The sequence below is a fragment of the Nyctibius grandis genome, chromosome 8 (assembly GCF_013368605.1).
Source record: "Nyctibius grandis isolate bNycGra1 chromosome 8, bNycGra1.pri, whole genome shotgun sequence".
In the NCBI taxonomy this organism is placed as follows: Eukaryota; Metazoa; Chordata; class Aves; order Nyctibiiformes; family Nyctibiidae; genus Nyctibius; species Nyctibius grandis.
The window spans coordinates 45964275-45991183 of NC_090665.1; the positions used below are offsets into that span (position 1 = coordinate 45964275).

General features: G+C 39.1%; 1 protein-coding gene across 14 annotated transcripts in view; it reads left to right on the top strand.

Moving 5' to 3' along the window:
• Window positions 1–26909, top strand: part of FGGY (FGGY carbohydrate kinase domain containing) — a 325680-nt gene that overhangs the window by 267791 nt on the left and 30980 nt on the right. For 12 of the 14 annotated variants that reach the window (XM_068405659.1, XM_068405670.1, XM_068405661.1 and 9 more), the window contains 5 exons: window positions 10802–10909; window positions 14268–14329; window positions 19413–19560; window positions 20933–21007; window positions 24615–24735. In XM_068405659.1, the coding sequence (XP_068261760.1) occupies window positions 10802–10909; window positions 14268–14329; window positions 19413–19560; window positions 20933–21007; window positions 24615–24735 (514 nt within the window). The remainder of the gene's footprint in view (window positions 1–10801; window positions 10910–14267; window positions 14330–19412; window positions 19561–20932; window positions 21008–24614; window positions 24736–26909) is intronic. The other 2 variants (XM_068405672.1, XM_068405671.1) reach the window with 1 other exon arrangement.

The following is a 26909-nucleotide window of genomic DNA, read 5'->3' on the forward strand; positions in this document are numbered from 1 at the left end:
TCGTGTCCGATTACAGGTCCCATCTTTTGCAAACAGCAGGCAAATTCCAGCAAATAATTGAAACATGGCTTGAAGAACACATTGTTCAGTTATGGCCCTCTCAGCTTCTGTGGCCAGAGTGCTGCTGGGTAAAGATAAGATGAGATGGCTGAGAGATGCACCACATCTCCTAACACTTCCTTGCACCTTTTTTCCATGGTGCATCATCTGCTTTTAAAGAGTGGGTCATGGATCATGTTTTTGTGATATCTCTAATCCTCCTCCCCACTCCTTTATTATGCCATTGAGAGAGATAATGAGAATATAGGTTGCAGGGTGTCTCTTATGCTTTCATCAAAACGCACATGGAGGGACAGGCTCCATATGTACAGCTAGGAGAAGATTTCTTTGGGAAGGAGCTACAAGGACATTGCTGCTAGCCTTGTGAGAGTTCGGTGGCTAAGTATCGTACGTTGTTTGAATTTCAGTACCATTTTTGACTTGGAGCACCCACTCTGTGTTTGTTTTGTCCTTGTGAGGAGAAAATTAATTGAGAAGGTTTAAGGCAGCCCTAAATGCAGTGAGCCAAACTCCACTTTCTTACAGTTGAGTTTCCTTGCCCTGATGAGGTAGGCAATATATAGCGAAAATAAAAGATATACTCACCCTATATTGATGATCTTTTAGGTCTTTTCCAACATTAACAATTCTATGATTCTATTTGGTTTAGTCATGCTTGAAATTTTCTTCTCTTTCTCTGTCTCTCTGTCTCTCATTTTACTAACATCTTTTCCTGGCTGAAAAGGAGATTTATAAAAATATTTTTTTTTTTGCCAGAGAAGTGATATTTTATTAACATTTCACCATTTAAAAATAGATAATAGTAAGGCAAACAAAATTTAAGAGCCTTTTGCTTCCAATATAGTGTTCCTTTTTTTCCTGTTTTTATATTCTGCTTTTGAATTTGGAGTCTGAGTGCAAAGAGAGGAAGTCAAGAGTTTACAGTAGGAGAGGTAGGTACCAGTCTTGCACTGTATTTTCCCCTCAGGAAAATGGTAGGATTTTATAAAGAGAAAAATATTATTCTGTTTAAAACAAATCTCAGTAGTGTGGCTGTGCTGGTTAATATTTGAAGGCTGATATCATTCCAAGCTTTTTTCATAAGATTAGTATTAAAAAAGAAAAAAAAAAGGAATTTTAAAATCCTTTTGTATGATCAAATAATAAGAGTACGGGCAGATGAAGACATTAACTGAGTAATCTATAGTCTGTATTTGCACGGTGTCAGCAGCTCTGCAGCAGCACTCCTGGCCCTGATTTCCTGTGGAATGCGCGAGGTCCCTGGGCTCTGTCACACGATACACCGCAGAAAGATGATGAGTAGAGGTGGTTTTGCCAGGCAACTGACCTCCTAGTTTTGCCCATAATAATTTATTCATGCGGCTGTACCCTAAGACGCACTAATACCGTACATACCATTGGCTGAAAACTGATGCAGCGTATTGAAAAAAAAAAAATAAAATACCCACAGTCAGCTCAGATGAAGAGGCTGGACCTGGCTGCTATCTAAAAATGGGCTGCTGTGTGGAGGGGTCTGTTGTTCTGTTAAGGGGTACAGTAGTTAGCGAAGCCCCATAGCATCCATTTTCAGAAGGTTTTCTCAGAAATGCAACTTCAAACCAACTTCTGGTAGCAGACATCCAGAAAAGCTGCTTACACAAGTGCAGCCTGTGACCTCTTGCATTCCAAGAGCCTGATCTATTGCATTTTTAAAAGGTAAAATAAAACACAACTGGGTAAAACGTTTTGGTTTTTTTTTCTAAATTTTATTTTTTTGTTGTTGACAGTTTTAAGCAAGATTTTAATTGATGTGTTCAACTGTTTTAAGAATCAAGATCCTCTGGTTGAGGGGGGAATCCTTCAAACCCTGCCTTATAGTTTGTTACAGTAAATGTTTGAGTCTATGGTCATCCCCCTTAAGTGAGGAGCATGTCTAGTAAAGTCCTGTCCAGTTCTCAGTTTCTGAAGCGTGCCTAAGGAGCTACTGAGATGTTCTTAGAGACAAAGTGCTGACTGCAGGAGCTGTCTTCGAGAACTCACTTGTTCCCTACTTTTAGGAAGTGAAGAACATGAACATGCAGAAGCAGGAACATTCCCTTCTTCTGTATCTAAGTATCTACTGTCCCCCTTTGAAGAGGTGTATCTCACCCGTATGAATGTTTGCTAGCATTCTTAATTATAGACACTAAAAAAACTAGGGCAAACATACTCGCTAAGGGTGGGTGCCCAAGTCCACATCTGGATTCCTAAACAGCTGCCTTCATGTTCAAGTTCCTGAGCCAGAAATCAATGGGAAATGGGGGTATTTAGCTTTTTTTGAAAATCAGAGTATTTATTGAAGTGTCTAAATACAAGTGTTAGCCCAGACCTTCAGACAGTATAAATCAGCATCTCTCCAGGAAAGCTGATGGTTAATATGCTGCTTTGTACAAGTTGAGGCTTTGGCTCCTAAGGCTGGAAGCACTGGTCCAGACGAATTTATCTTTATACCTATAAATACAAATTAAATACAAGTTGAATAACTAATATTATTGTGATTCAACATATTCTTTCATTAAAAAATCGTAAGACTTAAAAAATTTTCAAATGCCTTTCCTTATTTATCCTTGAATAAAAATCTCACAGTGGAAGTGTTTAATAATCTCAGTGAAGTTTTCCTCTAATTAATTCTTGTTAGATATAAAGCCAGGTTGTGCAGTGTATAGTCCCATCACATAACTCACCTGAAATATTTTCAGAGATGAGGCAATCAAGTTGCCCTGGGAGTGTGGTTTCTTTACTGGCCATTAATCACATACCTTGTTTGGTCTGTAGTTTGTAGACCAGTTAATGTTTTATGGAAAATCTAGAAAATTAGACATAGCTCTACATGTGTGCCCTTCACATTTTTCTGCCTTTCTCATAAGGGTTACTATTTGGAATAATAGCTAACAGCAGTCCCTAAGAATTCATCTGTGTCTCCTACTTCTAGGTTGTACTGAAAGTTTTGTCTGGAAAATAACTAAAGCAGGGATTGAACTGGGATACTAGCTCCAAATCATCAGCAGCGATTTCAGATCCTAGTCTGCATTTTGATGAATACTCTGTACGTTTCTAATTCTGGTAATTTTTGCTTAAGGGTATTACTGTGGTTGTGATTGGTTTGATTTTTGTCATACAAGTTTGTGATATTCCCAAGTGCAGAACAAGCAGCAAAATCAAAAAGGTGTTTGTTTTAATGTTGTCATACGTGTCTTTAGCGGGTTGGCTGCTCTTGGAACCTTGCTGAGCTGCTGGGCCTGTGTTCTTAATGTTGCCGTGGTGTGTAAATAAGCAATATTACTGTCTTCTCCCTCAGCCTCTCAATTACATTTTCTGGGTGTAAACTCTCCTCTGAGACCCCTCAGGCCCTGCGAGCTAAATGGGCCGTGTGCCTCTGCCAGAGCTGCAGTCCTGCGAGCAGGCGCCCTTTACACTTACCTCCTCTGAGACTAAGGGCAGTGAGGGGACACGGGGGACACAAAAACATGTCTTTACTACAGCCAACACAAAAGAAATCAACTTGGGCAAAAAAATGATACTGTTTCACGTTGCCTGCTATAGGCTACTCTCTGACTGTAGGTTTATGCTCTGGGCAGTGCCCAGAACCCTTTGATTCTGTTGCCTGGTTTTTCTCGTTGGATGATATCTGCCTTTCTGTCTGACTCTTTCAACCTTGACTGGTTCCACAGTCAGAAATCTTATCTTGCAGTATCTTACACTGCAAAAATATTGCCTGATGTCTTTGAATATTTTTGTTCTCGTTTCACAGCCTCAGCAGACGTAGTTGGACAATTTTGTTTTGCTTTGATTCTTTCTGTTACCATTCTCCTGACTAAATGGCAGTCTCTCAGGTTTAGTAACTTTCCAGGTCTCTCTTCGAAAAAAAATGGAGTCCAATTTCAGCAGGGCATTTATGAAAGTGTTTTCATCACATAAGCCAAAATTCTTCAATTGCATGTAAACAGATTACCAAAATCATCTGTGGATGGATGTGTTCAGGAAGAATCTTGACTTCCACTTTTTCTGTTGTTGTCACTCAAGTAACTTCCATGCTTCCAGTGGGATAAAGTTAACTCTGTGCAAAAATTTTTGTGGCCTAGTCTTAATATCATTGCAGAACAGCTCTGTCACTGTGGATGGCCCAAGGGATGCCAACCTGTCACATGGAAGAGAACTATGTGACTTGCCACCACAAGCTATGCAGCTACATAGCAAACCGATGATGGCTGGGGACATATGCTTAAAATATAATGAAATAAATTACTGGTGGTATATGACCCATAGGAATAGGAATATTAATAAATTTTAATTTCCTTTGTTCTGAAGTACATTTCTTGTGTTCCAAGACCTTATTTTCTTAAATATATTTTACGTCAGGCTAAAGCTTGAATGCTGTTATGTGTTTAATATGTAATTACTGCTAATAGTAAATATATTTTAAGAAGTTGACTGTACTCACTATAGTCTTAAACTAAGAGAATTGCCTCCAGAGTTATGGGGAAGCTTAACTTTAAACCCATTTACTACTTGAGAAATAATGCCAGGATGGCAATTTTAAGGTAGGCATCAGTTCACTGCAAATACAATTGTATGCCCCAACTCCACCCAGTTAACATATATGCCACCAGAAAGTGCTGTTATTAAATCACACGTTCCGTAGCTATTACTATGACCTAAGTTTGAACCAGAAACCTAGAAATGAAACATTCTTGGGTTTCCCTTTGAATTCTCTCCTTTTTTATGAATCTCTTTTATTCTTTGTCAGAGAGTTGTGGTCGGATATCTATATAAGACCCATCTGTCAGCAGAAGCAAAATGATACAGTTTACTTAATACAGGATTTTATGCATCAATGTAAACCCCCTGAATTGAATGAATGTCAGCATTCTCCATCCACAGTCAGTCAGAAAGTTTGAAAGTTAAAAGTCAGCAGAGAAGTTAATGAAAGTATTTGATTTGTCAATGATCAAAGTCCACAACTGTAAAGAGCATTTATTAGTTGGTGACTGATACAGTGCTTTTCCTTGTTTCTTTCTCTGCTCTCCATTAATATCTTAGATCTTTTTTCATACCTGCCTTCAACTAACAAAAGCAGCTGTTATTCTGAATGTCTGGCTATAGAAGCTGATAAGTGAGGTGATTTTAAATCAAATTTGCCAACCTAGCTTCTCATTAGCAAATGGTTACTCTAAAAAAGTTGTGACAGCAGAATGAAGGCTTAATTTTGCTTTCATGTAAGTGAGTGTAAGTCAAGAATAGTTCAACTGAAATTTGATTTTCCCTCTCTATTGCATACAGCAAGTAAATAGACACTCTGATAGTGATACTAGAACGCTGCCAGATATCAAAGGCCCAATGTTAGGAAGCAGAAATTAAAATGGAAGATGGAGGATATATAGCAGTGTACCCTGTTAATACAAAGATTTACTTTTCAGGTAATAGCCAAATTCTTCGATAGTGTAATTGTAAGGAATTTGTGTAAGCCTCCACCAGCAACAGATGGTGTCAACTGAGGAAGAAAATTCTGCTGGAACTCATGCTTCCATAAAACTGCTCTCACCAGTGTGGCCTGTTTTATTTTATCTTGTCTCTGAATGCTGTAACATTTACATAAAACTGAGGAGGAAACACAAGCATGTGCCTGATCTTTATGGCTAGTGTAGCAAAACAAAGCTAAGTAAAATAGATCTCACATTGGGACTTGCTTGCTTTATGGGATGGCTGTATGCCTGGGTGATTCTCGTCTGTGAAGGTCTGTGTTCTGTTCCGCTCCTTGTACCCAGTGACAATCCTGAAAGCTGAACTGGCTCCTTTGAGTCACTTACCTGAGCTGTATGTTAGCCTGTAAGCAGTAAATAGTGCTTTTTTTCCACATAGACTTTTACAATAGAGGTGGATTTTTTTTCCTATTTTTGTTTTAGAGGGAGGAGCAAGTGGGAAGGGCTAAACTAAATTAAATACATTACAGATCTCATGTTAGTGCCGTTTAAGCAGGTCCTTTCATACTTTAGCTTTGTTCTGTATAGCATTATATATTTTAAAGACGTTTTTCGTTTCTGTGGGCTGCCAGATGTGCTGCTGATACCTTCTGATCTTAGATAGTTTGACATTGATTTTCCTAGCACACGCCAGGGTTGAAATCTGGTCTGTAACTCATCCAAATGATCTATTCATAACAAAAAGTGCCTTCTGGCAGTTGCACCACAGCTGAATATTGTTAAACTGAATTAATCATTTCATTTGTTTCTGATTGCTCCATAATGTTTACATATCTTACATATTAGTATGATCTTTTATAAAGCACACACTGAGGTTAAATCCTCCCAGATAGAACTTTTTTTCTCCCTTTCAGAAGGAGTTGGACTCTTTTTACTGTCAAATGAGCAGAAGTCTTGGAACTATTTAATGCTCATCTCATCTGAAACGATGGGCTGAGCAAGTAGGAATGTGTATGTTGGGGAGACATGGAAAGGTGACATTTTCCTGCACAAAAGGTTTCTTCCTCATCCACAGATAGAATAACTGTGATGTGGAATTGCTTGTCTGAGTATAATACTTCTGTAAGTATTATACTTAAGTATAATAAGTAATAAGTAAGCATCATCATGGATGAGGGCAATAGTCTCCATGTGAATATGTTCGGCTGAAATATTTATAAATGCTGCTTACGACGCAGTGTGAATAGGTTCACATTCTTCTCAGCTCCCATCTTCAAATTTCTGCTGCGATAATTGTTGTACGGAGATCATTCTGACGTCTGGCAGAGGATATCCTCTCTGTGTTTCAGTTTCGCTATATGTAAAAAATAATAAACATTAATATGCCTCACGATAGGAGTGTGTCACAGGCTGAATTTAAGTTAAATAGAAGGCAGAAAATCTGAGGCTTCCTTTGAATATGTATTTTATCTTTCAAAGAAGGATGACATCTCTTATTTGCTTTAAAAATAAAAATCAATTGCCCATAAATCTAAAACAGATGTTGTTTTTCTACTAAAAAGATTAAGGATTTTCTTAAGCTCATTAAGGGAAGAAAAATAATGAAACCACATTGATCCTCCTATATCATCATAAGAATGTCTGAAGGCAATAGAAAGCTATGAAAAGGACGTGGTATTAGTGTAACAGAAATAGCTCTGAGTCTGGCAAATTGTGCTTATCTTCTGGGTTCTGTGGCAAACTTTGCACTATTGCTCCAGCCTTACGCTTATGTCTAGTCCTGTGTTTTAGTGGGACTGGGTGGTATGTATGCTCAGAGAGAATCTGGACTTTTTGTTATGAAAATACAAATGCCAGCTGCTGCGTGGCTTGAAGAACTTAAGCATCGTCCAAATTATTTGAAGGAGGGGAAATGGAAACCATTTGCTGTTTCTTAGGCATATATCTACGGAAGAATGTTCACCCTGTTGCTTCTCAAAGGTTGTGTGTCTGTTTTGGGGAGTATGTTATTTCCCAATTTCTCACTTTCCACGTACATCAAAATCCTGAGTCTGCAAAATGTGAATTAAACTCTTTAAGTGGAAGGAGGAAATGGGAAATCTGATAATGCCATGTGCATTAGCACTAAAGCCCAGCGTGATAGCCAGTGTTCTTTATTCCAGTTGAAACTTCCCACAGCAGAAAAAAATGATAATCTAGTACCCCACTGGCTATATTCATCAGTGTGGCGATACGCAGCTCCCTTGTTTGCTCTGTTTATGTGTTGAAAGTTTGCTGGAATGTGTACAAATGATACTTCAGTGGTAAGATGATAGGGACGTCTCAGTGTAAGTTGAGAGGAGCCAGCACAGAAATACCCTGTCCTGGCAAATTCCTGTGGGTGTCCAAAATACTAGGCCACAAGTACTGGCTCCAGGGAGTATTTGGTCTTTTAATCAATCGAAACCTTTCCGTGTTATCAGGCATATAGGACAATTTGGTAAGTTTTGGACTAATGACAGAAGAAAGATTTTCTTTTTCTCTCTTTTTTTTTTTTTTTTCCCGAACTACAATGTCCTTCTCAATGTTTAGAACTTCCTGTGATTTCACAAAGCATCTTGGTACCTCTAATATCCTTAGACTCTTTGGTTTCTTCAGACCACATAGCAGTTGGATTTCAAGCTTGATACATCTGGTGTAGCTAAATTCTTCCTTCAGAAATCACAGTAGAGTACATAATACTGCAAAGTTTGCTGCATCAAAAAATATTTTGAGATGAGACTTCAAAAACCCAGGCCCTTCGGCCTGAAATGTTCCTTCCCACCTGTAGAGACACATGCTGTGTCCACAGCTATAGGATGGGAATGAGAGAAGGACGCTTGAGTTCTCGGCACGCTTCCATCGCTAGTTCAGAGCAGATGCTAGCTGGGAATTTCGACCTTATGCTGTCTTCTCAGGAAGGTCAGTGATGTGGAATTGGTCTAAAAATCAGGTTATTTTAGGATTTGCTTTCTGTTGCACTTCATTTTGTTATTGAAATTGTAAAAGAAGGCTTGCCCCATAGAGGTGTTGAAAACTCAAAGCTGTATTAATTTGTAGTTTTAAGAGAAAACAAAACAAAACCAAATGTCTTTGCAATGTTTTTGACGTAGCTCCGTCCACTTGGAGTCATAAATGCCTTTTTAAATTCAGTGCAGCTATTCTTGCTCTTTAATGGGTTCAGCCAGCCAAAATCTTACGCAGACACACAGACACATGTGCACGCACACATCTTTAGCAAACCTAAGTCAGCATGTTAGAGCTGATAGGGGAGAACCGAGCAAGGTTCTCGTATTAGATGTGTCCCTAAGAGAAGTCAGGATTTCTTGAAACTGTAGTGATGTATTTTTAAAAACCAGTTTTGGTTGTTTTGTTTTCCTACTTAACTTCATGACAAGAATCAGCTGTAATGCAAGTTTATGGCTTGAGCAGACTATTGTTTGTGCAGAAACCTCCCTGCTCTGGTGTATTTACTAAACATGTGTGATGCACAAATGCCAGTAAACTGCATCTTGGAGTGTATTCCCTAGCTGCTAGCAAAAATTGTCTTTAAAGTTTGGCCTGCTTAAATATAGGGAGAATGTGCATCAAGCTTAACAGGAACAGGCCTGAATTTTTAATTACTCCTCCTCAAAACTATTTTGACGTGAAATCCAGGCATTATTGAAACCAATAGCAAACCTCAAGCATCCTTTAATGGGTCTAGAATTCTGCTAATGAAGAGCAAGGTCTAAATACAAAAAAAAATTGTCCTATTGACTCAGACCTTTCTTTTTTGCTGCTCCAGCATTGCAAACATACTTATTTTGTTAGGTAATTCTCATGTTTCCTACTCTTGAAGCACTTCCCACCTTCTAGAGAACAATAGTTGCGGATTTAGCCTTCTTATTAACATGGACTAGTGGGAAGTGCATTCGTGCATCGTGTGATGGTGTAGGACTGCACTGCCGTCCTCTTTTCCCAGTGAAATCGTGGCTGCGTATACCTCAAATGCATATACCTCTGTTGGTCCTGGAAGAGGAAAAATGACTCATGCTTCCAAGAGAAGCAGGTAGCCTGCCTGGGGATGGATGACCTGTCTCTAGCCCCCGCTGCAAAAATTGTATGTGTTCAACCAATGCACAATACGTAACTAGTCTTTGTAGCAAGTACTAGGACCTGAGTTCCACTGCCCCAGTCCCCGTCATGTACTGTGCCTTGCTTGCTAAATAGACAGCGTACCTCCTTACACTTTCTTTCTGGACCAGAAGGGAAGTCTAGAAAGTCTATCTAGTCTATTGAAAGTGGAACAGCTTTATAAGAGGAAGGAAAATGCCCTCCACCCTTAAAAACTGGTAATTTGCATCTTCTGAAGCAGAGAAAGGAAATGAACCAGTGTCTCCCACATCCTGAGTGGTCTAACCACTAAAATATTGCATAGGAGCAGGTTGTCACTGTATGTGTGGGTGGTATATTTCTATGTAAGCAGTAGAATACAGTCCTGTTCAGTTTCTGGAAGACAGTGCTTCGATATCTGCCTTAATGAAAGGGTTCATAGGTCTGAAGGAAGGAGTGGTTCGTGTAAAGCTAAGCCTAAGGGCTAGAATCTAATGTTTACCCAGGCAAATGTTTCCTGTTGACTAACACAAACAAATCCCCTTTTGCCCAGCCCAGGTTTGCAGCTTCCACCCGAGGCACCTAACTCTCCTGACAGTGCTGTGAGAGCACTGGAGCTTGGGGTTCCCCTGCAAGCCTCGGGAGCTGATGGCAGATCTTGGGGAACCTCACTGTCCTCTGTCATCAGGATTCCCTCTCGGTTCTTAACTCTGAAGACATGTAGCATGAGTGCTCTGTAAACACCAGTTGCTGGTTACATGGGCTGTATTTTCTGATGACAGTCAAGCAGGGTGTTGTATCCAACTGTTCATTCTAAGTGAGATGTTTTTCTGGAGAAACAGGGCAGTTTCTCTCTCCCTGTAAAATTCAGCTCCTGTTCCTGAAATTTCTTATGTTCTGCATGGCCAGACCCAGCTGTGCTGTAAATGGGAGTGAGTGGGGGCGATTGTGCAGTCAGTAGCTGCAGCTGTGTCGTGTCATCTAAAAATGATGCAAATGGGGGACATATTTCTCCACATTCTCCTTAGAGTAAAACTCTACCTATATGTTCTCTACTCATGTTGGTAACTACAGTGGAGGAGCAGGAATCGTTTTCAGTATTGGACTCTGAAACCTGCCAAACGTGAGTTGTTGAAGTATGTACTTTGACAAGTAGTTTGATTCAGTAGAGTTTTCTCTTGCTTTTCCAGGTCAGTGAAACACCCATTTTTGTGCCTGGTGTTTGGGGACCTTATTTCTCTGCAATGGTACCTGGATTGTGGTTGAACGAGGGAGGTCAAAGTGCCACAGGAAAACTGGTAAGTGTTTGGAGACACAAACAGACTCCAAGATGGGAGGTCTGCCATAACTGCTGTCATTCGGGATAGCTTCACTGTCAGTTCAGCCAGAGCTCTGCCTGAAACACCTCCGTAAGGTCATAGGAGATACCATGCTGCTGAAAGCAATAAACAATTAGTTGATTGTTGTGTCTCTTACAAACTGTTCATTTGCATACTGATAGAAGATTATATATGGGGCAGAGCTCTAAGGGCATATCTTCCTTTTATGATTATGGTGGTGATTATTGTGATTATTTTACAGGCAAATAGGCTTTCATTCTTTACTTTAGCAGGAGGCTTAGATAGACCTTGAGATAAAGAGAATGATACATATTGTGTTATAGAACAATTGTGCTCATTGATGGGCATAAATGAAAGATGTATTGTATGGACAGATTAGTAATATATTAACATGTTACCCTGTCTAGATGGGTACTGCATATATTGTGACCTCAATTCTTTCCTTGAGTGCAAAGAGTCTAACTATGTTAGGTTAATTTAATTTGTCAATAAAAATTAAAACCAGACTGGATTCTCTAAAAATGAATTTTGTTATTTACAGGGAGGCAGTCAGAACTAAAACACTGATATCAAATTTAAAGAAAGTCTAGATATATAAAACAGTATTTAGGCTTGAATCCAAAAGTGTCAGCAAGACCTTAGTGGCTGCTTAACCCTGAAAGCTTCTAATGCTCCCTGTGTGTCTCCCTGCTCAGTCTGTAGCCTCAAGTCTCCTCTTGAGAAGCTACAGCAGTCCTGTGGGTATCCTCTGTAAGCTCACAAAATGTACAGGTGGGTTTGGTCTTTCACAAATTGCAGGTGTAATTGCTGTCTTACTCAGCCCTAGCACCACCCGCCTTTTTAAAAGCATAGTGATCAGCGTACGTGTGCAGGAAGCAGTAGAGTTGGGCATCACTGCATGTATGCATTCTATATGAAAGAGTCACTGAACGAGGAACAGAAATAATTGTGGATCGGGAAGCCCAGACACACCCTAAGCGTTGAGCTATGGATTGGTGTGTCCTCCCCTGCTCTCTCCTTGGCCACGTGAATCTGACCTTCCTGTCTGTACGGTGTCACAGCTTCAGTGGGAGAGTCATCCCTCTTCCTCTCCTGCAGCCTCCCCTTCCCATCCCACCTCCAGCCCATGCTTAGCCTCACGGCTAAAGCGCTCTCGCAGCAGGTGGGATGTGTGTGCTTTAAATTTTTCAGGTCAAGATGTGGTGCTAGAACCAAAGTATCCCATTTTATAGGTAACTGCCACAACTAGAAGTAAAAATTATTGTTCATGCCAATATCACTTTAAAAGGAAAATGGTAAATCTTGTGCATTTCTTTTTAGAACACTTTTGAGAGGAGAAGTCTCTATGCGCTTAATCCAAAGCGGATGAAGAAACTTAACTAAGCTTTAGGGAGGATACAGCAAGTCAGTGTTTTCTGTTGGCTGACTCAAGGTGGTTCGACACTTAAAATGTACCATGAGAGTTAGGGTATTTCAGAAAGATGATTTTAAAAATCCTTTCCATTCTAGTACCACTGAACAAGACGTTCCTGAGTCATTAAAGAAATTGCTGGAAAAAATGTATGGTCTTGTTAGGCCCCGTAGCAGAAGACAGCTCTAAGTACTGTTAGGTGTATTAGGGAAGCTGTCTTATTAAAACATTCTTGGACTATCTCATGTGGTTTTCTTGAGGTTGTATGTACAGAAAACACGTAGGGAGCCATAGGAGGAAACAGTGTATGTGCACTGTGTGGAGGATAGGTTACATTCATCATTTTTGTAATTTTAAAGCTGTAGTCTGTTTAAGATACTGCTTTCTCTTACTTCAAGCTTTCTGAAAACAAAAAAAACCTGACATGTTTTCATTGCTTGATCTATGCCCAAAGGTGAATTCTTTTCATGAAATTTGAACACTCTGTTGAACTTCTTAAAACTAAAACTGATATATGTCCCTTTAAAAATTTCTAATTAATTTTTTATTGATACAGCTGTGAAAAAAGTCTGTTGGATTTTGAAAACTGGTTGAGATAGAGTCTAAATGAAGAATTAAGAACTCTGCTTGTTTTGAAAAAGCTTGTTTGTCTGTCAGATGGGCTTTTGCACTGGATTTTCAAAATTTATAGGAAGAAAGATATTGCACAACAGAGACAAAGGATGGTGTGACATCACTAAGTATTGTAAAATAAAGAATATCAGAAAAGAGTTTCTAGATGCAACCCTTGTGGCCATGTGTTGAATTAAGGACATTTAAATATCTAACTTCCTAACTTCTGTAACATTTTCGTGTTTTCATAGCACACAAGTGTATGTGATATGTATTTATTTATTATATTTCTGAATTCATGAGTTGCTCCTGTGTTCTAAAGAGATTACGCAAGATTCCAAAAGTCAGGCCTGAGCTTTGTTTCTAGTGCATGCACGTAGCTGAGTTTTGTCTTTGATGCAAATCTCAGAAAGAACAGACGTGCGTTATTTTTATTGCTATGTTCAGATGTGTGTGCTTCATTATATGTTTTCCTGCCCTGATTAAGGATCAGACTCATGCTGTTAAAAATTAAATACCTATGTGGTTTGCTGCCAATGGGTATCGCCAAATATACTCAGTCCTCTTGAGTAGCTCTGGTTTTGCCTCCTTAACTTTTACTGTCACCTCTGATGGGATATTATCAAGAGGCCACAAAACCTCCTGAGTTATTGTCTTAAAAGCCCATGTTATTCTACACAATACTTTGTTTTGTGAATAATGGTAGCCACTGTGAAGTGAAAGGACCAGGTGATTTATAAATTTAGTATAGACAAGAGCCTATATTGATCTTTTTTATAGCAATAATTGCTTGTCAGGGTATACATTTTGTTTCCTGCAATGAACATATGGAGCATCTATCAGGATGACAACACACCTTGTATTTTATTATAACAGTGTGATATAGAAAGGTGTAGGGATTTGGGCCAAGAAGATGTTCGTGGTAGAATTCCAATGAGGGTATGCATGCAAGAGAATGGGAGAGACTAGAGGACATGCTCTCAGACAGTGTTGGACAGGAAAAAATTCATCCTTTCAGATTGTTCTTCTGACTGAGGAGCTGCGTGCTTAGCATTTTGCCTGGTTTTGGTGCAGCATTGGTTGTTTTTTGTTACTGTTTTTAAGCCAAATCCTGAATCCAGTAATGTTAGTGGGAGTTTTGCCATTGGCTTCACTAGGACTAGGACTTAACAGCTCATGAGTAAGATAGAAACTCTCTTCTCTTTTTAAAGTTAAGACACTGCATTACCCTTTTTCCAGACCAAATTTTTAAGATGTAATCATTCAAAAAAATGTTGCTTTCCTCTTTTTCAGATAGATCACGTGGTCCGAGGCCATGTTGCCTTCCCGGAACTACAGTCAAAAGCTGCAGCCAGGTCACTGTTCTTATTCCTTTATCACATACCTGCCTTACAAATTGATGACACACTGTATTCCCAGCAGTGCAGAATTGCACTGCCGTATCCTTATTCTGAAACAAGGGAATTAACAGTCTGATAGTGGGTTGGAAGTATTTACAAAGGCTTGCCAGGTGATTGCTTAAAGATGAAAGCTTTAAACTCCCCTCGGATACCTTTGGCGTATCTAAGTGGTGATATTAACTTCCTGCTTTTCAACTTCTTTTATATCCAGCCCAGGGTATTTCTTGATACCATAGCATCAGCCCTGTTCAGCAGACCTTTATGCCTTGGGCTAATGATGTGTCTTAATTTGTAGGTGACACTATTAAGCTCCAAGGATGAGATATAGCTTAATTAAGAATATATTATTCAATATTTTTGAACAGTCACCTAAAGGAAGGTATAGCCACTGTACGAAAAACTCCTGCATGGCAGCACAAATAGAACAGAGAAACCCAGGATTAATTTTCAGACAAAACTTAAGATGTAGGAGTGAATTGGAGGTAACTCCAGGATTGCTTGAGCAGGAGGCTGTGTGCGATGTGGAGTTTTAGTTTGGTCTGCTTTAGAAGTGGATGAAGACAGTCCAGACACTTCTGTCAGATCTGGACTTTCTCAACCTATTCTGGCTTGGATTCCTTTTAAGATGGTTCACATCACTCCCAGAGAGATCTTAGCTGAACAGTTAGGCACATTGGATGGAAAAACTGGTTCTCTTTTAATTTCTTTTTCCTCTTTCTTTTAAAGAAAAAAACAGAAAACTTGGCATTTTATCTTCAATTTATCACTCTGGTCTAAAAGGAAAGGGTCAGTCCCGATAGATGTATTAAGCACATGCAGTTATACAGTTATTTTCAGTCCTTCCTGGGGGGATAAAGCTACCTGGTTTCTCTGGATGACTCTTCCATGCTTTGTAGTGCCCAATGTCTTACTTGTTTAAGAACTTGACCAGGATTTCCAGAAATGTATTGGACTTCATTCAATATGAAATAGATTCATGCTCCCTAGAATTCTCTTTGTTGTTCTTTCAAAAAGGAAATCAGGAAATAAATGCATCTGTGTATGTTTGGAATAAGGATTGATCTGGGGTTTTTTTTCCAAAATTTTGGCTTCCAGGCCATTTTTACAGTGCCCCTGTATGAAGCACAAGCATAAGACAAACAATTAGTTTAGTCTGTAATACCAGGATAAGCCATTTTTATTTTTGTGTTGGAAAAATGAGTATACAGTGGCCTGCTTGTCTATACTAGGTCTGATACTGAACTGACTGACCACAGCTAATTTCATGGTGCAAAAAGTTTGGGTTGTGATGTGAACAGGACACTAAACACAGAATACTGGGAATAGAACTCCATGTTATCTAAGTGTGTGGTGTCATAACTTTGGATTTGAGTCGCCTGCAGTTAGTCAAACTGTGGAGGATAGCATTGATAAAAAGGGTTGCAATATTTTATAAAAAGGATGATAATATTTTATAAAATTTGCTCAATGGTATTTTTATAATACTTTCCAGATATTACTCTCCTAATGAAATGTTTGGATATCTATAAATTTAGTAAACAAGTCTCATTAATTGCCCCTTTCCCTCTTTCCTTCTCAAATATTTAATTTGAACAAAAATCAATAACTTTGCAATTTAAACTGAATTTTTCTCCTTATTTCTTCATTTCTTTCTACGCACGGAGCAGAACCTTCAGCCTTATCGTAGGGACTAGCAGCAGTAGCTATACAAGTCCAAGGCATTTTTTTAGTGAACAGCATTGGCCCAAACTTTGGATTATGTGTTTACTTACATTCAGTCATATACTTAATAATAACATAGTGTATTGTTTTGGGGGATTGTTGGTGATGATGATAAATTATTTGCCTGGAAATCTCAGCAGAATATTTCACAGAATCTGGTTTACTATATTTAGTATATTCTCTGTGTGGGTGTAGGAATTTATATCTGTTCAGCCATTGCAAATGGTCATAGAAAGAAAACAAAATGAGAATTCCAGACTTACGTGTGCAATTGCATATTACCTTTACTTCCCATGCTAGGTGCAACACGGTGAAGAGTTAGGCTGGTTTTGTAGTGACAAAAAGCACATGCATGTCTGGATCATTAAAAAACAACATCTGAGGTCACAAATCCATGCTTCTTACTTGCTGCTGCCTATCACCTTCTTCTGCCTTCCTAAGCCTGACTTTCCTTCCTCACAGGCTCCCAAGGCTGCTAAGAAGTAGGTTTGGCAATGGCAAACTGCCTGCTGGGCGTCTGATCTCAGAAGCTTCGCTCTGCAGGCTTCTGTTGCTTTGCCTATACCAGGAGCAAGAGTTTGCACGCTGCATTTCTCACTGTTTCAGTGATTTGTGGTAACTTGGTAGGGCATGAGTGGCTTAGACAAACTTGCCAGAAACCAGCTCCTACTGACCACTTGTGCTTGAAGACCAGTCTTGTGCAACCCTCCCAGTACTATTCCTATGTTCTCTTTTATCTTCTTTTACTGGAAGTGGAGAGGGTTGAATTACATGAGAATTTTCTGGACAGCTGTAAGTTTAGCATTTGGTCTAACTGATTGGCATGCTCTGTGAGCAACAAAGCTTGGGTTTTTTCATGCAGTTCAGTGAGCTGCAGAAATTGCTGTGTATATAGCACTGTTGGTCTTCAATCTATATATTGTGTAGGTCTGACATCTAGCCATCACTGATAGATTAAATCCTGTATAGGTAGGCTAGAGTAGAAAATAAAAAAGAAAAGAAATAACATGATCACTTATGCTTTAAAGTTAAAATACTTCTGTTTTCTAGAATCACAGTTTCTAATCTGGAGGAAAAAAGTGTCTAACTGACAGCAAAGATTATATGCCCTTTGGTGCTTTGTGAAGCGCTACGTTTTAGGACAGAATTTCCCTTCCTTCACTTCTCAGTGTCATTTCCCCATCAAAAGAGATGGCTCCTGAAAAAAAGTGGTGAAGTGACACACACATTATCTATCAGCAGTTTTGGGATCTTCCAAGCAGAACATAATGACAATATTTGGCAGTTCTCTGTACCCCTAGATGTTTTAGAGCCTTTTTTTTTAGATTTATAAATCTAAAATTTTTAGATTTTTTCCTGAAAGATACCTGCTGGCGTCTTCCAGGATTCCTGAAAAGATTAAATACCAACCTCTTGTTGCTTTCTGCAGTTATGTCCTTAATACGAACATAACCCTGGGCAAACTTGCAATGATTTCTTGTTCTCCACTTTCAGTGTAGTTCCTTTTTAATAGCAGTAGCTTGTGCTCAACTTTGCAAGATAGATCCAGCTGCTACTGATATCTTCTCATAGAATTGAACAGAAAAAGCTCCAGAGAGCTGATGGTGTAATACTATGTATAACACAAACATGGTAGAAACTGGAACTAGCAAGTGTTTGAAGGATTTTGCCAGTCACTCAGTCCAAATGTAGTGACTTGAACCCATATCTGTATGTAGGAAAAAAAAAAGTAAAAGGTGGGGAAAAAAAGTGTAATTCCAAGGTTATGTGGGTCTTACACGTATGTGGCTGAACTTCAGCCTCTTTTGTGCAGTCCTTGTGTTCTGTCAGAGCTGCACGAATGGCTAATCCTTGCGAGAGTAATCAAGCGGGATGGAGATCAGATAGAAGCTGGGATGTCTGGTAGGTCTGTGGTTGAGTGAAGCTTTCCTTTCTTTTCCTTCCTAACAGTCAAACCATGATTTAGACTGGAAATAAAATTACTTTGTCCTTAGCATGTACTGCTTGTAGTGCAGTCTTTAGGGATGTAGAAAACAGGACCACTTTTACAACAAGGGGGAAAAAATGATTGTGACCTCAAAATTATCATAATTCAGGTCCAGGAAGACACATAAAGTACATTTTAAAGTATGTGAATAATGATGTGAATTAGTTATTTTAATGTCTTCCAAGTGTACTTCATTTTGAATGATATCCTCTGATAGCATACACATGGTAAGGTATAATTGAAAAAACATGCAGCTGAATGGTTGAATGCAAAGTATAAATATACAGCTGCTAGCAGGTCAGAAGTCAAACTAGTAAAGCATATGCCAAATTCCCTTAGGGATCTCATTAGTGCATGATTGAATATACATGTAGGGGCTAAATGAATATCACTGTTTGGGTCTACAGTGGATGAGACAATGACTAATCAATTGTAATTACGGTTAGATGCTATTATTGACCCACATGTCTAGAATTAAATGCCCCACTCGGAGATTTCTGAGGAGTTGAAAAATATATATGAATCTGTTTATGATAGTATGAGTGTTTGAGAAAGTATTCTGAGCATAATTGCAACATTTTTTAAATGGAATGTCACTAGAGCCATTGCAAGCCAAAGCACTGAAGAATTCACTGTTAGTCCTAAGATTACTCTTGGTCCAGGAAAGAGTCTGTTGGATATTGTGGAGCTGGGTGTAGTAGCTGAACTTACATATGATCATATTTAGGCCCATCTTCAGCTCCTCCCTCAAATAGCAGCCGCTTGCTTTCTCTCCTCCACCCTTTGTGCTGCATTTTAATCATAACACACACTGAAATAATTATGGTTTAAAAAAGGAAAGCCCAAAGTAAGTCCAGTGCTATTGATCAATCAGAGAAATTTTTAAACATTTGTAAAGGAATTTGATTTTTCATTTCGGTCTGGAATCCTCCTTATTCCTCTCTCTCAGCTTTCTTTTCTCTAGCTTTCTCTTTCACAGTGTCAGCACCTTTCTGTTAGAGACAAGCATCATCAGCCCCCAAAATATCAAACAGCTCTAGGGACCCGCAGGAGTCCATGTACAAACTCAGGGTCACAAACCGCCGTTATCTCCCCTCATCCTGTGAAACGCAGGAATTGGGATGGCCTGTCGGAGGGACGTGCAGACAGACATCCCCACCCTGCAATGCCGGGGGCTTGGCAAGCAGGTGGTTTTGCTTTTCTCCCCCTTTGGTTTAAAATTGGGATTTGGCATTCTTTGATGGCTTTTCTGCATTTGATGGTAGTACAAATGTTTTATGTTTGATGAATAACCTCCCCCACTCTTTCTCCAACTTGTTTTTCTTCTAGTGCTCACAGTATATATACATACTTGAACAGTCACCTGGATCTGATTAAGAAATCTTTGCCTGTGGGTTTCCTCACTGTTGATTTACATGTTTGGCCAGATTTCCATGGTAACAGATCTCCCTTAACAGATCTGACACTAAAGGGCATGGTAAGAAACAGCCTGTCTTTGCAAAAAGGTCAATACAGGGTAAAAAACAAACAAAAAAAAGCGCTTGCAAGGAGCTTTTTTTCAATTTTGAGCATACTCCTCTTTAGCTATTTAAGCTATCCCGTAGAATTTGGGTTTCTTGCTGCATTTCGAAGTGTGCTAATGTTTCAGTAGAAAACCAGAGATCATTGTAGTTGCGATATTACTACAGCCACATTTATTTCCTAAAAATATGAGAAGTGTTGTGTGCGTCCCAGAATCACATTTCAGAGCACTGACTAGCAGCGCTTGCTACTGTTAACTCACCTGTCTACTGATTTTTGCATATCTGTTGCAGTGAATTTCAGTACAACTTTGGGTGTGTCTGTCTGGGAAAGGAATGAAATATTCTGAGGAGGGATTGCTTGAGTTAAACAGATAAATGTTCAGTAAATGTGCTGTGTTAGAGTTGTTGGGTAGTAAACTTCAACAGGAATTGGTGGTAGATCAGCTAGGTGACAAGCCAGGATGTTACTGTGCAGAACTGTAACAGAAAATATCATAAGGGTATAATTTGATGATATCAAAATACCTGATGATTAATGCAAAAATGTACTTCAAAATGGCATATTGTCCTTGAAGTGAGCATCTCAAGCTACTCACCAGCACGAAAATCTGCTGTATTTGAGGTTGAGATAGGAAAGAGTAGGTGTAAGCACTGCAACATGTTTTAAACCACTAACGAGGGAAACATTAAAAAAAATAGATGGCTTATGTATTTTTGGGTCCTAATAATACCTGTATTATTTTATGAAAGAATTATATGCTGCAGTAGAATCAGAATTTCCTTGGTATGATGGCTGTATGCAAATACTTGTAATAGCAAGACATTTTTTCTGCCACAATTATGGCTGCATTCAGGTCTTGCCTATGCTGATATTAATCCTGAGTAACTACAGTGCAGTATTGATTTATGTCAAAGGAGGTTAAGATATAGTCTTTAATTATTAATTGTGTTTCAGTGTTAGGGTGCTTGGAAGGGAGGGGGAGAAATGCTTTTAAAAAGTTATTTTTATGTAATAGCATTTTCATATTATTACATTAAATACATTCACGAGCAATATCTGAGTCATAACATAAAACTGTCGGAGTTAATCTGTCTCTCATCCCATACAATATGCTGTTTGTTCTTTATTTCTTTGCAAGGGCAAGAACAATTTATGTGGTTCTTCCCCAGATCAAGAATAACATGTTTAACATAACATTGTGTGTACAGCTCACAAAAGTAGGGCTTAGAATTAGCACTTAAAACTTGTTACAACAAGAAACCATAGAAAATAATAGAGTTTTACTTTGGCTGGATCTGTACATTTTCTTTTTGATCTTTGCACAGGTTGTTGGACTAACATTGTCTCGGGGTCTGGATGAACTTGCCATTATCTACTTGGCCACGATTCAAGCCATTGCTGTAAGCCATTTTAAGTGTATAAAAGAATAAATGAATTGTCTCATGTTCTGCGGCAGACTGATCCTTCCCTTCTGCTAAACAGATTTCTAATAATAGATGAATTCACTTAATGGACTTCTTAAAGGAGCAAGATATTGTTTACCCACATTGGTGACTACTCCCTACTGTAGGATAATTGACAGACTGTGGAGAAAATGTTCCCCTAAAAAGTTTTCTCCTTATGGTAATTCTGTAAGTGGAGCTTTTGCCTCTAGTGCAGATGTGAGGAAAGAGGCTGATGCTGTATGGGGCAGTGTTAACGTCATGGGCTGTCTAGAGGAAAGCTGAAGGGGGCGGGGGGAAAAAAGCTTTGGCAGTTGTGTGAAGGAACTTGCACTCCCCTAAAATGCCTCAGCTTCAGATTGTTCCTATATCCATGGATTTCCCCTGCTTGCCTGTTAGACGAGTCAGAACTCTGTACCACAGTGAGTCGGGGTGGGTCTGTGATTCGGTTCATACTGCTACAGACCAGCTCTCATTCCTCCCTCGCTTTCCTGCTGCAAGGCAACAGGTGCCTCGTGCGTAGCATTTCCAGCCCATGTTTCTGTCAAAGCAGAGGGACTGTCTTTATGAAGATGTCCCTGATGTTTGCTGACATGCAGAGATGGGTAATTCTATTGGAATACTTCTGTTTCTGCCCTAATTTTCTCTGGAACCCAGGATTTCCAATTCACAAGAAGTTGTGTTTTGAAGTGAAAACCTGGGTCAAATGAGTTGTTTTGAAACCCCGGCGCAGGGTATTTTCAATGGGCCGTGATATCCCCAGGCATCTGGTGACTGAAATCGACATTCCTTTGACATCCTTTTTGTGATTTTTTTGTTTCTTTTTTTTTTTTTTTTTTTTTAAAGTTTGGACTTGAGATGTTTTTGCAAGACATCATTAACAGTGTGATGAATTGGGGAGTTTTCCTGACAAAACTCTGTTCAGTTGGAAAACTTCCAAACTCCTCTGCTGGTTAAACAACAACTTTGCTAGGCTGGGTCAGCCATCTGGGATGGAGAGGGTGGGTGGCTGCTGTAAATTTACTGTGAATTGTACATCTTATGTGTTAACCCTCCCTCTTCAGCAAATAACAAGAACTTAACCCCAGCCTGGAATTCATTGGTGGGAGTTATGATCCTTTTTAAGATGAATGTGGCTCGGTTATACCTGATGCTTCAGTATAATCCCACCATTTGAATAAGAATGACTAGGAGAGTTTAAACAATGCTGGCAACTGATGCTGCCCCCTGAAAGAAACTTTCCAGTGTCGAACAGGTGCTCCGTTATTATATCGTGCTAACGAAGTGGAAACATTCTCTGCTGGAAATCCTGGGAAAGTCACCTATTATCTCATTATATGATACAACTAAAATTTTATTGCAAGGCGCAAATACTGTGAACACTAAATTCAGCATCTGCATATCTTTTTGATTGCTAATTGCACTGATTGTGAGATTTAATATAAAAAGGCCGTACCGTAGTTTTCATTGCAAGTTAATAGAAATTCATTTTTCTTAAAACACTATTGAAACAGTAACTAAAAAGTAGACAGAGTAGACCTGGTTTTGACTTAATATATTTACTAACTGCTAATGTGGTACCTAGGAAATTTAATTTTCCTCCCATACTCTGTCACTCCCAATTTTAGCTTCACTTTTATTGAAGGAAATGGTTCTTGTTCAGGACAGCCCCAATCCTGTACCATTCACTGTCTTCAATGGGTGCAAGATAGACTTTAAACCTAAGTAAAAATCTTGTAAAAAGTGTAGGCCTGCCCACAGAATGTTAATCTCTAGTTTTCTTTTCAACAGGAGACGCTTTTTTCTTTTTATATAAAATTTGCATTTGAAGCCCCTCAATTTGCATTTTTCTCCAATCCAGGATTAAATTAGTTCCCCCTCACCCACAGTGAAATAAGTCTGGCTTTAATTTGAATTGCTGTGTGAATACAATTTTCCAGGCAGGTAAACACAAAATAATTTTCATAGCATGTTCTTTCTTAGGGTCTTTGACGTGTGTATGTTGTAAAATAAATTAGAATTTCAGAAATAGTGAAAGAGAATATCCCTTTAAATATTCATTGCAAAACGCGATGCAACAGTTAGACTGAGAACATGATTGGAGATATAATTGTGGCCGTCAAGCCCGTTCAGAGGAGACAGGCTCTTTTTAGAGCTGTTTATTTTTCCGTAATTAAAATGGTGGCTGTATGATTTGGAAATTAGCCCTCTGTGTCAATAGGGAAGCGATGGATTTAGTCAGCTGGTGTTGCGGGGGCTAAAGTTCCTCCTAACCGCTTGCCTGAAAAACCAAAATATATTTGAAGGCCTATCCAGAATGGTGCCAGTCATTCATAGCGAACGTCTCCAGTCTGATGCAACTCTACTAGCTTCAATTTTCAGTCGCTTTTACTTGAAGAGGGGTTTATTGCAGGCTGCAGACCTCTTAATGAACTTGCAGCATAGCCTAAAGAAAACTTTAATGATGGTTTGAGAAAATTGGACCAGATTGTGTTTTGTGGGGAATCTACCTACAAAGAGTCAGTTTGGGCAAAATTTTGACTTGAATTTGACATTTTGTCAAGTCTGAGTTTCAAAATTAACTTCTGAGGTATTATGAAGAGCTGGGAATTATTTCTGGACAAATAGTTTGTCAACAAAATGGAAAATCTTCTTCCAAGAGGAAAAAGGGAGAAGGTTGACTTCAGTGAGCAGCTGGAGGCAAGCAAAGCAAACCAAAAGAGAAAAGAGGTTTTTAAAATGGCAAAGGTGTTCTGAGTTTCTCAGAATGGAGAGTGTAACTGAAAAGTTTAAAAATACACCTACATTTTAGATGTTTCAGTTAATCCAGGCAAGAAATGGAACATTTTATTTTGCATAGGGCAAAGGCCAAAAGAAATAGTTAAGCCACTACAAAATTCTTCAGGTTTTCCTTTTTGCTGAAAAGACAGAAAATACAGGTTTTTATTTGCTCCTTTTTTTGTTCTGTTTTGCTATTTGGCTTCAGAATTGGAATCTCTTTACTGAGAGTGACTTTCAGATGCTGTTATACAAAGTAAATTGGAGTTTTTGATGGGGATGTCTTGGGGATGTAGGTTTTAGTTCCGAGTCTGGAAATGTTTTCCGTACTCCACTGCACTTGGTCACAAGCACCTGCTTGTCACTGCTGTCGGGTTTTCCTGGTGCCCATTTCTGTGTCTTCTCACAATCCCTGTCTTCCCCCATGTCGGTACTTCCCCGTAAGCCCCATTTCCCTGTGTTATTGTATGTGGGTACATCTCCACTTCTCCAGCCAGCCCCGGGATGTTTATTGTGTTATGCGGTGCCTGTGTACTTCCCAATTCCTTGTGCCATCCGTTTGATTTTTCTAGTCCTTAATTCCGATGCCTGTTACTGGCTGGAATCTGAGCAGAGGCCGTACCCCTGCAGGTCTGTTCCCAGCCCTCAGGTTACTGGTGGGGACAGTTAATAGTATCATTCTTCTTAACAAATTGTGCTTTAAGATCTGTTCCTGTGGCTGCTCTCCTGTGCTCATCTCTTGTTTTGTTGTGGTTTTTTTTTCCTTGTTTTTTTCCCCTTTTTGAAGTTAGGAACAAGACATATTTTGGAAACTATGCAAGCTGCAGGGCATCATATCAACACACTGTTTCTGTGTGGTGGGCTGAGCAAGAACCCTCTCTTTGTGCAGATGCACGCTGACATTACTGGTAAGTTGGAGGAAGTGTGGGGAAAGGAGTGTAAACTACTTTATTTTAGGTGGCTAAATACTTTGTCTTTGGAAAAATAAATACTTTCTTTATATAGAACTGTATTTTGCTGGTTGGCCAAAAAATGTGTAATGAAATGTTACTTCCTGCAAGACTGAATTTCCTGAAATTTAAAGACATCTGAATAACACAGAGATGCAGTGCAAACAAAGCTATGTACTTCGAATTGTTAGAAAGCAGACTTCTGGAGAAACCTCCAGCATGATTTCCAATCTGCAGATCTTAGACACAGGTTTATTAAGAAAGTGCTGTAGAATAAATATAAAAGCTTTGTATGGAATTTTTAAAACCAATATGTATAAATTACGTTTCAGAGATGTTTCTCACTATTAGATTTTTTTAAAATTATTAGAAATGTTCTATAGAAATGATTCTGTTCAGTCACATTACAAGAAGTTAGACGAGGATAATGCCCAGTACATTTTGTAAGCATGGTTTGCATAAATGTTTTACTAAAACCTCTATTAGCTTCATTCTGTTTGAATTCTGTTGGACTTCTCCTGACACTTCCTGCTCGTGCTGGACTTTGTGTCCCTTATATAGAACAACTCTTTCCTGAATTACTTCTATGTTTGTATCATTAATACGGCTTAGGGGACAATTTCTGGATCCTTGCTCCTGCATGATGTTCCATTTGGTTTTGTAGAATTCCTGATGGGTGGAAGGTCCTCGGTATGTGGTTTATTACAAGAGGAGGTGTCAGGCTTGCATGGTATTTTTGGCCTACCTTTGGCCTGTGGGTGTTGAACATTTTAGCACACCTGTGAGTCAGTTGAATATACTTTAAAAAAATGTGGAAAAAATAACAATATTAAGTGTAAAGGACTTCAGAGAAACTTTGAATGATGTGTGTTTTGGGTATATTTCAAATTAAGACCAGTTGAGCTGTCATGAATAAAGTTGAAGGCTCAGATTTGGGGCATTTGGTCTGGAGATCTGACTTGCCCTACATCAAACCCCACTTCATAACCTTGATGCAGAAAGGAAGACGAAAATATGCTTTATGTACTTACCTGAGATGAAAAGAGGAATGGAGGAGTGAAAAGCATAACGCCTATTGACATTAACATTCACTAAATACATTGTAGTCCAAGTGACACTTTATGTTTGTGAAAAATGATGTTGTCAAGTGCGTGCCTTTCCTCACAGAACTGAAATGTTTTAGGTGAATTTCAGCTCTGTATAGAGTTGGGATGCGGGTTCATGATGTGTACAATAAAAGATCTGTGAAAAGGTATTCTGATTAAAATGTAATCAGAAGTTCTTTGACTGTAACTAATGGCCAAGTACAATTCAGTACAAAAAGGCCTTTTTGCAGTCTGGAGTTCTCCCCCATTTGTAAAATCAGTGACTGACAAGGGATGTCAGAGTTCATCTAACTGAAATGCTCTCGGTTGTGTTGAACTCATTAGAGCCTATCAGATAAAATAACTAACATTCCAGGATCAATCCCCCATTCTTTCCCAAAAAGAAAAAAATCTGAATATATTATTGTTAGCTGCAAATGCCCATGACTCAGCCATGCAGACATCCAATAGATAATTTCACAGGCCACTTAAAAAGTATCTTGATCTTTTTGTTTGCCTGGTAAGAATTCTGTATTCATTTTGATGATGTGGGAAATGTGCAGTAAATTTTAGAGCACGCTGAAAATTACTTACTGCTTCAACGCCTGGCAAACAGCCGTGTGGCTGTAAGCTTGAGCTTTAGATTTTCTGTTCCAAGTTGACCCAAGTCCTGAGCCATGGTCCATCTGAACTGGAGGAATGCTCAGGTGACTGATCCTAATGTTTTTAAGGTGGATTTGTTTGGTCGGAGACATTTAAGGGATGCTGTAATTGCACTACTTCGCTGTTGGCAGTCGTTCCAGCGATCAAACAACAAGGTCTCACTGTATCCACTCTTTCCCCTCACTCTGCCTGTGCTAACTGGGGGAAGAAATGGCCTAAAGACCACTGTGGCACCTGTCACTCACTGAAAGATGGCTGTAAGGAGCACTGGTGGAACAGTGCAAAGTTAGCACAATGTAACTGGATGCCTGGGGTGCAAGGTCAATTTGCTTTGTATCAATAATTGTTTCCTATATTAATAATTTTATCATTTTGAAAAGTGTG